General features: G+C 38.7%; 1 protein-coding gene across 1 annotated transcript in view; it reads right to left on the bottom strand.

The window, feature by feature from the left end:
- The window catches only part of LOC105549293 (mannosyl-oligosaccharide 1,2-alpha-mannosidase IA), a 196259-nt gene that overhangs the window by 26042 nt on the left and 157196 nt on the right, over nucleotides 1–13021 (bottom strand). Inside the window, exons 8-9 of the mRNA XM_011993763.1 lie at nucleotides 5604–5727; nucleotides 1821–1914 (exon numbers count right to left, since the gene is read on the bottom strand). Coding sequence (XP_011849153.1) covers nucleotides 1821–1914; nucleotides 5604–5727 — 218 coding nt within the window. The remainder of the gene's footprint in view (nucleotides 1–1820; nucleotides 1915–5603; nucleotides 5728–13021) is intronic.

Here is a 13021-nt window from a genome sequence, read left to right as displayed (position 1 = left end):
AACTACCATTTTTCATACTTCAGCAGGAGTGATTTATGAGTACTTTCCATTTCATCTTATAGAACATGACAAAGGTGTGTACTCAAGGGTTGATATTTACTAGAATCACTAATTTTTTTTTTTTTTTTACTGTTTCATTAAGCACATTCATAAGTGAAACTGGTATCCTTTTTTTAAATGCTACTAAGAATACAATGGGGGCCGGTGTGGTGGCTCATGCCTGTAATCCCAGCTTTGGGAGACCAACGGAAAGCGATCGCTCAAGCCTAAAACTTTGAGGCCAGTCTGGGAAATATAATGAGACCTTGTCTCTACCAAAAAAAAAAAAAAAAAAAAAAAATTGAAAATTGGCTGAGCATGGCAGTGTGCACCTGTAGTCCCAGCTACTCAGAGGGGCCGAGGTGGGAAGATCGCTTGAACCCAGCATGAGCCCAGGAGGCAGAGGTTGCAATGAGCTGAGATCATGCCACTGTACTCCAGCCTGAGTGACACGGTGAGACCCTGTCCCACAAAAAAGAAAAAAAAAAAAAGAAAGAATATAAGTATTAGTACTATTTGGTGTTTGTTTGCCTTTGTTCTCAGTGAGGCTTCAGCAGTTTCACCTAACACTGTAGGTGTAAATATCAACATTTTAGAAAAGGAAGAAAGTCTTTTAAAGTACCACTATTAAACAGCAGAGGCAGAGAGAGAGATGAGATATAGAGTACATATGTATTCACAAAATTTAAGTACGTAAACACCCACTAAGTGCAAGACATGGTGTACTGGCTTAGTAAATATGACTAAGACATGTATTACATGTCTTAATATATTATATTATTATAATAAAAATAGTTTTGACCTTGTGGGCCTCTTCAGAGGTCTCAAGGACTTCCAGTGATCTGTTGAGCACACTTAGGTAAGTGGTAACCTTGATTATAGCCCTAAGGTTTCAACGGCTAGGCTTCCAGAGCTACAGACACATTTTAGCATATGGATTTTAGCATATTCTTTCCTATTATTCTTTAAGAAAAGTACTTCCAAAGTAACAGTGAGGTATCTAAGAACATGACATTAAAATATAAAGAAAAAACCCAAATTAGAGTAAAATCTTAAGGCAATGTACTCTTGCCACAGCTGGGCATCTCAATATTCTTCACTTGTTTTCAGTTGCTATTTAATCTACTACTGCTTTTCCAAATCAGCTTGAGAACATTTCTTTCAACTACTCTGAATATGCCCCTTCTCAAAATCATCTGAAGAGTCTTAAGTGCAGGCTTCTAGGATCAAAAGTCCTTGTGCAATACTTTCTCCCATCCTAAAGGTAATTCTACTGGCAAGAAACCTTTATCTGGCAGCTTAAAATTAAGTAGAGAAAAACAGGCTGTTTGCTCTTCCAATTTCCCAACTCTTAAAAATTCAGGCTCCCTCTTATTGTATAGTCACGAAGAAACAGAGAATGTTGGGAAGCAGAATGGTCTACCTACTCTCTATAAAACCCTCATAGTCATTAATACAAAGGATTGAATTTCCTTTCTATCCACATGACCAGCTTGTTACAGGTTATCATCCCCACACTACTCTGGCCAGATCTTCCCTTTCTTATTAATAGCTTTAAATGTGCTTATATGTCATCACACTTGGAGTTACATATGAAAAATACACAATCCAGTTTCCTGGTAACACAATCTTGATGACAGAAGCCTGTTTATCAAAGGAGCCATGCCCTTTTCTCCTTTTCTAAACATTTCTCAACAAAATCTGTGCTGCTTTTGTGCTTCCTCTCTCTCGACGAGTACAGTACCATAAAGAGCTACAATAATGTGAATCTTCTGACTTACGTTGACCCCACTGTCCACTACTGGGATTCAGATAGTTAGGATAAAGGCCTTGTGGTTTTTCCAGTTTGTTCAGTACTGTTCGAATATTCATTACCTATAACAGAAAATAAAATGTTACTGTGAAAATCTGAAAAACAATTTTCATGCCATTCTTCTTCTTCTTGAACATATTTTTCCATTTTAGAAAAAATAAGTTGACTTAAATGATGCAGAGTTAGAACAAAGATAATTGCTGTTAGCTTATTATTACAAACATAATAGCAGTAAGTGAATATAGTCACACTGATTAGTTATCTACCATTAGCCAGATGCCATCCTAGGAACAAGGGGCCAGTGGATAAACAAAGTTACCGTACTCTTAGAATTGTGCATCCTAGTGGGATGGGACAGACAATAAATAAATAAATAGATAAATAAATACGTAAGTATAGTCATGTGTCACTTAATGACAGGGATACATGCTGGGAAACACAGGCATTTTCACTGTTGTACAAACATCATAGAGTACACTGTCACAAATGTAGTTGGCACAGCCTACTGTTTGTAGGCTACAAACCTGTGTAGTGTATGTTACTCTACTGAAGTATTTGTGTATCTAAACATAGAAAAGTACACTATAAAAGATGAAAAACGATACCTTTCTATAGGTTTATACGTTTTATAACCCTATATATAAATACAGGGCACTTTGTATAGAACACTTTTCATGAATGAAACTCGCAGGACTAGAAGTTGTAGTGGATGAGTTAGTAAGTGAGTAATGAGTGAATGTGAAGGCCTGGGACGTTACTGTGTACTACTGTAAACTTTATAAACATGGTATACTTAGCCATTATCAATACATTTGTAAAAGTATTTTTCTTTCTTCAATAATAAATTAACCTTAGATTACTGTAATTTTACTTTATAAGCTTTTAAATTTTAAAAAAATTTTGACTCTTTTGTAATAACTGTTAGCTTAAAACACACTCTGTATAGTTGTACCAAAATATTTTCTTTCTTTATATTCTTATCTATAAGCCTTTTTCTATTTAAAATTTCTTTTTAAAGTTGTTGAACTTTTTAAACTTTTTGTTAAAAACTAAGACATATATACACACTAACTTTGGACTACACAGAGCAGGACCATCGATATCACTGCCTTCCACCTCTACATCTTATCCCACTGGAAGGTCTTTCAGGGGCAGTAGCATGCATGGAGCTGTCAACTCCTGTGACAACAATGCCTTCAAGAGGAATACCTTTAGAAGGACCTTGCTTCTACAGGTAACTTAAAAAAAAACTGGTACATTCTAAAATAACAATACAAATGATAGTACATAAATCAGTAATGCAGTCATTTACTTTATCAAATATTATGTACTGTACATAATTATATGTGCTATACTTTTATATGACTGGCAAAAACTGGTACATTCTAAAATAACAATACAAATGATAGTACATAAATCAGTAATGCAGTCATTTACTTTATCAAATATTATGTACTGTACATAATTATATGTGCTATACTTTTATATGACTGGCAGTAGAGTATGTTTATGCCATCACTACCACAAACATGTAAGTAATGCATTGCACTATGACATTATGACGACCATGATGTCACGAGGCCGTAGGAATTTTTTCAACTCCATTATAAACTTACACTGTCATATATGTGGTCCATTGTTGACTGAAACACTGTTAAGTAACATCTAACTGTATAGTATATCAGGAGATGGTAAATACTGTGGAAAAAAATAAGAGGGTGCTACGGATTGAACTGCATACCCCTAAATTCATATGCTGAAACCCTACTTCCCAATGTGATTGTATTTGGAGATTTATTTGGAGATGGCAATTAGGTTATGATGGTAGAGCATTAAATGGGAATGGGTAAGTGACTTTAGCACTGTGGTGCTCACTGGTCACTGCGACAGGTATGGCTGGGGGAAAAGTCCTACTGAAGCAGGTTCAAGTGCCCTCATAAGAGACACAAGAGCTCTCTCTCTGTGATTCCTTCTCTCCCTCAGAGCACGAAGATGACGTCATGTGAAGAAACACTGGGACAGTGCTCATTGTCTAAAAGTCCAGGGAAGAGGCTCAGAATGAAACCTACCTCATTGGTAGTTTGATCTTGGATTTCCCAGCCTCCAGAACTGTAAGAAAGAAATTTCTGTTGTTTCTGGCTGCATTTTTGTTACGGTAGTCGGAGCTGATTGAGAGTAATGGGACAGGGTGATGTGGAGAGGCTATCCCATGTTAGTCAGAGTGGCCCGGCAAGGCAGAGGTGTTTGAGCAGAATATTAAAGAAGTGAGGGAGCAGGCCACGTGGATATGTGGAGGAAGAGCGCTCAGAACAGAGAGGGGAGCAAGTACAAAGGCCCTGAGGAAACAGCAGGTTTGCAAGGCCACTGAGGCCAGAGGTGAGGAGGCAAAGGGGAGCATGTCAGCAGGCAGAGGAGAGGAGAGGAGAGCCAGGGCCCAGGCCACCCAGGCCCCACAGGTCACAGTAAGGGCCTATTTCACTCTTCAGTGTCATGGGAAGGCTGAGGGGGCAAGACAAGAAGTGGTGGTCAGGTGGCTACTGTATAGTCCAGGTGACATGATGGATCCCAGATCAGGACAGCAGTAGAGGCAGCGAGACACCCAAAGGATTTCTTAGTGGATCTGGGCCTGGGGTTTACCAAAAAGAAGAACCAGGAGGATCTCAAGATCTTTGGGCTGACCACTGGGTACAGTGAGATGCCATTTACCAAGACAGCAAAGACTGGAGGAGAAGCAGGTCCAGGCGTTGAGCCTGAGGCATTTTAAGTGGGACTTGTCTATCGGACCTCTTCGTGGAGATGTTTAATAAACAGATATAGAGTCTGGAGTTCAGGAACGGGTTGGGACTGAAATAATAAACTTGGAGTCTAGAGTATAGAGATGGTATGCCAAGCCCAGAGACTGGATGTAACAATGTAGGGAGTGACTATAAAAAAGAAGAGGCACAGGATTGAGTGCTAGGGCTTTCCAATATTTAGAGGTTGGGGTGTTGAGGAGGACACAAAAAGGAAGACAGAAGGAGCATCCAGCAAAAAGGGAGACAAACTGGGAGCGTATTACATGCCATGTGCAAAGTGTATCTCAGGAACGAAGAACCGACTGACTGTGTCGAATGCTGAGAGCGCAAGGAAGATGAAGGGGAGAATGGGTAAGTGACTTTAGCACTGTGGTGCTCACTGGTCACTGCGACAGGTGTGGCTGGGGGAAAAGTCCTACTGAAGCAGGTTCAAGAGACTTGAAAAGCAGACAACAGAGACGACTCTTTCAAGGAATTTTACTGTAAAGGGAAGCCAAAAAGCAGGTTGAAAATAAAGGTAGAGTGATGGGGGGGAACATGAATTTATCCAAATATCAATGGGTTTGCTTTCGGAAAATGAGGGACCAATTCAGGTGCAACATCACATTTGTATAACACTTTCAGTCTGTATTTCACATAGTTGACTCATGCAGTGCATTTAGTACTAAATATTTTTAGATAAGGTCACAAACTTCAGATGAGTTAAGCAACTAACTTAAGGTAGAGGGAACCAGAGGTGGAAGCCGTGTCCTCACATCCTGAGCTAGAGTGGCGCACTGGAAAGGCTGTAGGTTTACAGTTTGGCTAATTGAAATGCTGCATGTTGCAAAACTTCAGAAAGAGCTATAACAAATTTGGTTGTTATTTCCACCTCAAAAATTCCTAAACCTTCTCAGAGAGGATACTGTTTCTCATAAGTGTTGCTTTGCAGGCCAAGGCACATTGAAGAATCTCACCTTTTCAGCAAAGATGGGGTTTCCTGATAAGTGGCTCAAGTGCATGAACTCCAAATGCAGGGTTCCAAATTCTGCCAGAATACTGCTGCCTCCAGAGGCCCAGGGCCAGTTCCTTCCAATACCACTAAAGAAGAGATGACATCGAAGAGTTATGGGTCAGACTAATTCCATTTTTCACTATCTAAATAGTAGACATGAAATAGACGGCTTTTAAAACAAGGCATCCTACCTAACAGTCCCCTCTAGATACTGTAAAACCAAGCACTGTTTTCTTTGGCTACCAGTTTTAGGGTTTGACTCCTGTCTCCAAATTGAAAATTACTGTTGACTTAATTTAGAAAAAAGCTGCTGAGTACTTGCTGTTGATGAACAGGCAAATCTTTTGGAAAGTACAGATGCTATATAGATGTATAACCATTCCACGTAGAATATAAAATAAAACCTGACCAAAACAGTCCCACCATGCCCAAATACCACATAAAGCTCTTCAACATTTTAATTAGTTTCAGTCTGAGAGTCCAAGGAATTTCGGACATTATGTACAAAATTTTATTCGGATAAAAGATGAATTTCCAAGATTCATTAATTATACACTCACTTCAACCCTCTCCAAATCTTCCCGCATTTACCAGACTTTCTTTCTTCCATGTGTCTTCACTCTATTTTATTTTTTTCTAAGCATATTACCTAAGGTGCTAACTCATTGCCTACTCTATACAACCTGTGATCAAGAATTCCAACAAAATTAGGTTATAAAATCTGGAAAGGTCAGAGGCATGAGCTTCAGAAATTACTGCTCCATGGCCTTTCTTGGAGAAATGCTTTTTTAAAAAACTAGGCCTTTTAAAACAGTTATAAACATACACACATCCAAATACACATAAAGTGACTCCTGAGACATGGCAGTACTCTTGGGTACAGTTTATTTCTGGAGAGCCACTTAACACTTCAAAAAAGATGTGGTAATTCAAAAGAATAAAGTTCGTTATTCTTCTAATACATTCCCTTTCTGATAGCTAAAATCCCACACTTTTAGTTTAGAATGCACATTTAGTGCATGCCCACTATCTGCCAGGACTATACATGGCATTGGGTTACAAGCATGGTTATGATAATCAATCACTTTTTCTCAAAGACCTAATAGTGTAATGACAGAAAAAGAACTAAGCATAAATAGTTCCAATCACAGACGGTGAATGCTGAGATACATGTGTGAAGAGTTCTCTGGGCATCTAAAGCTGGGACACACAGTCCAGCATGGTGGGGATGGATCACAGAAGAACTTCTTCAAGGAAGAGACTCCTGAGTTGATTCTTGAAGGGTAAGTACGAGTTGGTGAGGAAAAAATGATGAGAATCTGGGCAAGGAGAGAACACACGAGCAGAGGGGCTGGCCAGGAACCAGAAGCAGCTCTTACGCTGCAGAATGGAGGGAATGGAGGTTGGTGGGAGAGAAGGCTGGAAGGATAGGCTGTAGCCAGGTCTTAACAGCTTGTGGAATTCTCTCTTTCTAAGGTAGACCCCATCAAAATGCTGCTCTTGGTGTTCACCCCCACTTTGTTTTTGTCATATATCAGTCACAGCTCTGGGTAAACCCTTTCAGTCCTGTCCTGGCGTCTGCCGCCAGGCTGCTGAGGAATGCTGAGGAAGAGAGAAACCATGAGGATGACTGGCGCTTACAGTCCTGGGCTCGCCTCACTCTCACTTCTTGCTCCTTTCTACAGCAAAACCTAGAGTTTCCTCCAAAACACTGACATACAGTACATCTAAGAAAAAGTAAAGAGAAATAAGACACAGAGATCTGAAAACGATATATTCATTTATTTTACAAAATGCCCTAAATTTATTAGGTTCTGGGAATGTGAGTCAGTTTTTATTTTCATAGTTGGCTTATAAAAAAGAATTTTCAATCACCCAAATAGGACGAATAGCTACTTTCAAAGTTTATTAACATATGGCAAATGCACATGGTAATTGGTCATTAACTAGTTGTCACGACATGTCAATGTTTTTTGTTTTTTGTTTTTTTTGCGACAGAGTCTTGCTCTGTCGCCCAGGCTGGAGTGCAGTGGCGTGATCTTGGCTCACTGCAAGCTCCGCCTCCCAGGTTCATGCCATTCTCCTGCCTCAGTCTCCCGAGTAGCTGGGACCACAGGGCCCGCCACCACACCTGGCTAATTTTCTGTATGTTTTTTAGTAGAGACAGGGTTTCACAGTGCTGGCCAGGATGGTCTCGATCTCCTGACCTCGTGATCCGCCCGCCTCGGCCTCCCAAAGTGCTGGAATTACAGGCGTGCCACCGTACCTGGCCAACATATCAATGTTTTATTCCAATCACTCCATCACTGACCAATGCCAATAAGCCTATTTAGCAAAACTACAAATTTCTGTGGTCTGGAGAAATATTAAAAACAAAGCTGCAACATAAGGCAATATCAGGGTAAGAGGAGATGACTTTATCCTGGAAAAGAAAGAGAACACAGTGCTGAGGAAGCCCAGCCCGCCTTCCAGATCTTAGGGACTGGTTAAGTTCGGGGATTAGAGCATGTGGTAGCACACTCAGATGAGAAAGTTAAGCAATATATATATACTAAACTAAACCTCATATTACTTTATATCCATGTATTTGTTCTCTGCCATTGATGTGGTGAATCAAGAGAAAACCAGAGATATACTGGAAAAGCATTCAGTATGTTTAGAAACATTTCTTAACATTTAATTTGAAGAGTTAAATGTATCCTTCCTCCCTCTTTGTACACGTTCATACCAGAAGGAAAATGGTACTCTTTTCTGTCACCACCCTTCCAACCCCCAACCATGGAAGCAAGAACATTAAAATCACTAGCAGAGGAAATATTATGCTAATAGAAAGAAAACTGGATTTAGAATATAAAGCATGTTTATATGAAAGGAGAGCTTTGGTTACCATTCATTCAGTCTGCAGAATTAATGTATTTCAGTAAGATTACTTATGAGATCAACGGTTGTACTGGCTCTTAAATATAAGTCAGGGAAGGGGTTCAATAAATTAGAGATAGTACAACTATAGACATTAGATGAGGACATGGGGCACACATCTATCAACCACACACCGCCACAGTTGAAATGTGTGTGTGTCTCAGAGAAATGGCTGCCTCCTGTCTTGCATAGCAAGCATGTAAGCTTCGGTCACTCATAGATTGAGGGAGATGAACAGAATGATTTCTAAAGTTATTTTTGTCTTTAAATTCTATAAATCTACTGAGGAATCTATGTATTTGTAAGGCTTTAATCTTTAAAACGATGTATGGACACAGGCATTTGACACAAAATGGGGGGTTGGTGACAAAAGGAAATGAGGTCAGAGACAGTTTAGCTCCCTTGGTCTGGTGCGGGGGTCCCAGTGTCTCAGGCGTCCCCGGTTATGAAAGGTGATGCATTCTAGACTGCTGGGCCAAAAATGAATTTTATCTATGGCAGTGGGAGATTTAAAATGTCTCTAACCTCAGTTCCACTATGACATTATTTTAAACACAGCTATGGTGTTATCTGGCCTATTTTACAAAAACTAATCATATTTAGAAAAATATTTCAAAGATAAAATAATAGTTTGTGTTCAGAAACCATTAGTTCCATAAGACAGGCATGAAAGGAAAGAATATTTAAATATTACCAATCTTGTTACAATGACTACAATTTAAGCCAAGATGACGAGTTGGCCAGTGCAAATGTATACACAAAAAGGCAATTAATGTGATCTGGGGAGCTGCCAAGTGTTTGGTTCAAAGGATTCTGCAGCAGAACTTCAACTTCTACCTCATTCTAATTATTTATGTTTCTTCCAATTCCTACTTCTTCCATTTTAAATTGGAGTATTACTTAATGTATATGTTTCAATTTTAAAATTTTCAGTATTCTATAAAGGTAATAAATATTTAAAAAGAATATATCACAACTAAAATAATTGATTTTGGCAACTATAAATAGAAACGTCTCTTTAAAGGAATTGAGTCACTATGATCTTTTCAAAGTGTGGAATGCTTTTGTTGCTTTGGAGGCTGTAATTTGAATGTAGTTTATTAACTGTGGTAATATACTTCATTCTACTTTACTCAAAAACAAGAAGGCATAATTATTTACAGACCTCAGAGCTCTGAGAGCAATGGGCTTTATGTGCTTTTCCTCCTGTCTCCTGGGAATGGTTAATAGAGCCAGAGGAAGGAACCGCAGTACTAATGGTGCTAATCTATTCATATCTGAATCCTATGGGAGAGATGCTAACTCTTTTCCTAGAGCCTGTAATGATTCAACTAGTTGGAGGATTGTTCTGGATTGATGGTATATTCTTTCAAAATAATCTTAAATTAAGTTAACTCAAGGTACAGGTTGCTGTGTGCGATGTATCATTCTGGTAATCCTAGCACTCTGGGAAGCTGAGGCAGCCAGATCACTTGTGTCCAGGAGTTCGAGACCATCCTGGGCAACATGGTGAGACCCTATCTCTACAAAAAATACAAAAATTAGATGGGCATGGTGACGTGCACCTGTAGTCCCAGCTACTTGGGAAGTGGTAGCAGGAGTGGATCACTTGAGCCTGGCAGGTGGAGGTTGCAGTGAGCTGTGATTGCCACTGCACTCCAGTCATGGTGGTAGAGTAAGACCCTGTCTCAAAAAAAAAAAAAAAAAAAAGAAAGGTATAGGTTACAGTGACTGTCCCAATACAATTTGGATCATTAACACATATATTTGGCTACCTATTATCATCAAATGTACCAGATAATTTGTAGAACTGAAGCAATTCTAAAAATTGCCAGATGAATATATAAACAAAGCATTAAATAGTTATAAAGTCTTGATTAGCTATGACTTTCGATTTATTCTTCCTCACTGCTTGCTATTTTATGCAAAATGGGAAATGAACCAAAATTATTTTTCTTGAGAATTCTAGTTTGAATAATTTCTGAGCCGTAAGCAAACTTCATTCAAGTTCATAGTCCAGAATACAGTTGACTCCTTGGGGTTATATAGTTATCAATTTTTGGAAGAAAAAGATTCCCTCACATCCCATACAACTATTGCAAAGCCTCAGTCATGTACGCAAATAGAATGGCACACAGGGATACTTAATTCAAAAGAGCAGATAATCCAACATTATTCCTTTTGGACTTTAGCACAGATTGGGAAAGAATAATCAAAAATGTCATGAATGGTTGTGTCATTTAGGTGTATTCTCAAAGTGAACTGATGTTTAGATAAAGCAATTTCGGCTTCACTTACAAATGCGTCCTTCCTGAAAAGGTTTGCACAGTGCCGATCTTTCAAGTTTACATTCTTAAGACCTCACTAAAAGCTGGAATAACAATTCCAGGGGACTGGCATTCTAAGACTAGCCACAATTCTATTGCAGCTTGCAGAAACTCTGACTGTGGAGGACTACTTCCCAATGACTATCCCTCTGGGGAAAGGTGGCTAATAGAGGGCAGCTATTTACTGAATTAATCCATAAACCCCAGCTTCCTGCTTCCAAACAGCAGCAGGGGAAATCTCCACAGAATTTCCACACAACTTTTTAACTAAGGGTCAAAATAATGTTTAAAATTAGTCATATCTTGCTCCATCTCATAACGGGTAGTTGTTTTAGACAGAGCTGCAACTGAACATGAAACAATTTAGTTTACTCTGACTCTCAGTACTGCTGTTCTTACATCTGACTATCTTGGGCTGTGGGGGAAGATGGGGATTATGAAGACAAAGATGGCGAAAGGCGCTCTCTGATTCCACAAATAACCTGCTCCTGAGGTTCAAAGATGCCACAATTCTCGTTCCCATCTATCTTTTGGGTAAGATCTCCTTGCTAACGTCTATCAACAAATTGTAGATAAGTCAAGTGCAGTAATTGCAGATAAGTTGAGTGCAGTTTCTGTCCAGTTACTGGGCAAGTTGGGATATTCTATCACTAGCTTCAGAGACATCACCAAAAAGGCGAGCAGAACTGATGAAAAAGCAGTTTGGTGTATTTAGTTGGCATGCATATACACCACTTAAAAAAAAATCAGTCCTACATGTTGCTTTCAATATACACTGCATTTTTCACAAACATTTTCCATGCCAATCAATGTACATCATTATTGCTGTTGAGTGCATACTATCTGACTAAATAGATGTATTATTTTAAAACATTTTCAAAGGACATATTCCGATTTATTTAAACTCACTGTAGCACTGGACACTGAAGCTAATTTATTTTTATCTTTTTGCCACTATAAACAATTCAGTGGTGTGTCTGGTTTCATTTTTTTCCATTCCTGTCATGTTTATGAATCATTTCTTTTTAAAGCTAACTTATTTTCAGACAAAAATGTCTACAAAGATTCCAGCTGGAAGATGTTGGTTTAATTATCTAAACTGATAATGAGGAAGGACTTGGAAATGTGTATTAGAGACATAAACATCCAATACTTACACAGCTATTTCTCTTTACAGTGTGGGCCAATAATATCCCACCTCATTTGGTAGCCTCCATAGCCTTTGGGATACTGTACATCCATCCACCTGTTGTAAATCATCATACTGACTCCTTTTAAAACTGGGGAGGGGGAATCTACACACAATCATTTATATCAAGATATTTTTCTAATAGGCTTCAAGATGGAATAGAAGCATAGTATATTCCATCTTCGGAAATAATAATATATGAAATTAGTTTGCCCAACAACTCTTAAAATTTCCCCTTACTTTGATTTTAGATACAACTGTCCCATCATTGTAAGAGTTAAACACATAGCTTCATTTCAAGACAGTACTTAAGACACTAACACCATAGTGAAATTCGGCTATGTCTGTCCATCTCTGTCTTTCATTCTATGGGTCTGTGGATCATCTATGGCTCAAGCCACATGAAATTAGTACAGACTTCAGGCTTTTAGTAACTCTCCAAATTCTGTCGTATGGTCTCTTACGGTAAACAGTGTGGCCAGTATTACTTGCTTCTCCTAGTTTCTAAGATCATCAGCAACAGAGATCCCTGCATCATGCACATGTTTTATTCCAAAGTCTACAGCAGTGCCAAGAAACAGAGGTGCTCAATACGAGCTTAATTTAATAAAACCGAAAAGCAAAAACAAAGAGGTTGTGTCATTGGCTCTCACCCCAAACTTATATCTGGATAATCTAATCCCATATTTAGTGTCACCACATACATGCTCCTCTGATAGCCAATTTAAGGAAAACTTCCTCTTCCAGGCTGATCCCATGATTTACTATCACAAATTTGCAATGGTCTGAAGTGACTTCTAAGGGTCAAGAAAAGGTGAAATGAGAAAATAATGACAGGGTGGCAACTTATGAAGGCTTAAATTTTAATCAATTTAAATGATTGTCTTTTTTTCTGAATCTCTGTCTTTCCTATTTTTGTGATGTTAAGCTTATCTTTTTTTTTTT

Source organism: Mandrillus leucophaeus, unplaced genomic scaffold, assembly GCF_000951045.1.
Source record: "Mandrillus leucophaeus isolate KB7577 unplaced genomic scaffold, Mleu.le_1.0 Scaffold1112, whole genome shotgun sequence".
Lineage (NCBI taxonomy): Eukaryota > Metazoa > Chordata > Mammalia > Primates > Cercopithecidae > Mandrillus > Mandrillus leucophaeus.
The sequence above is the reverse complement of the archived record's forward strand: the minus strand, read 5'-3'. Positions and strand labels throughout refer to the sequence as shown.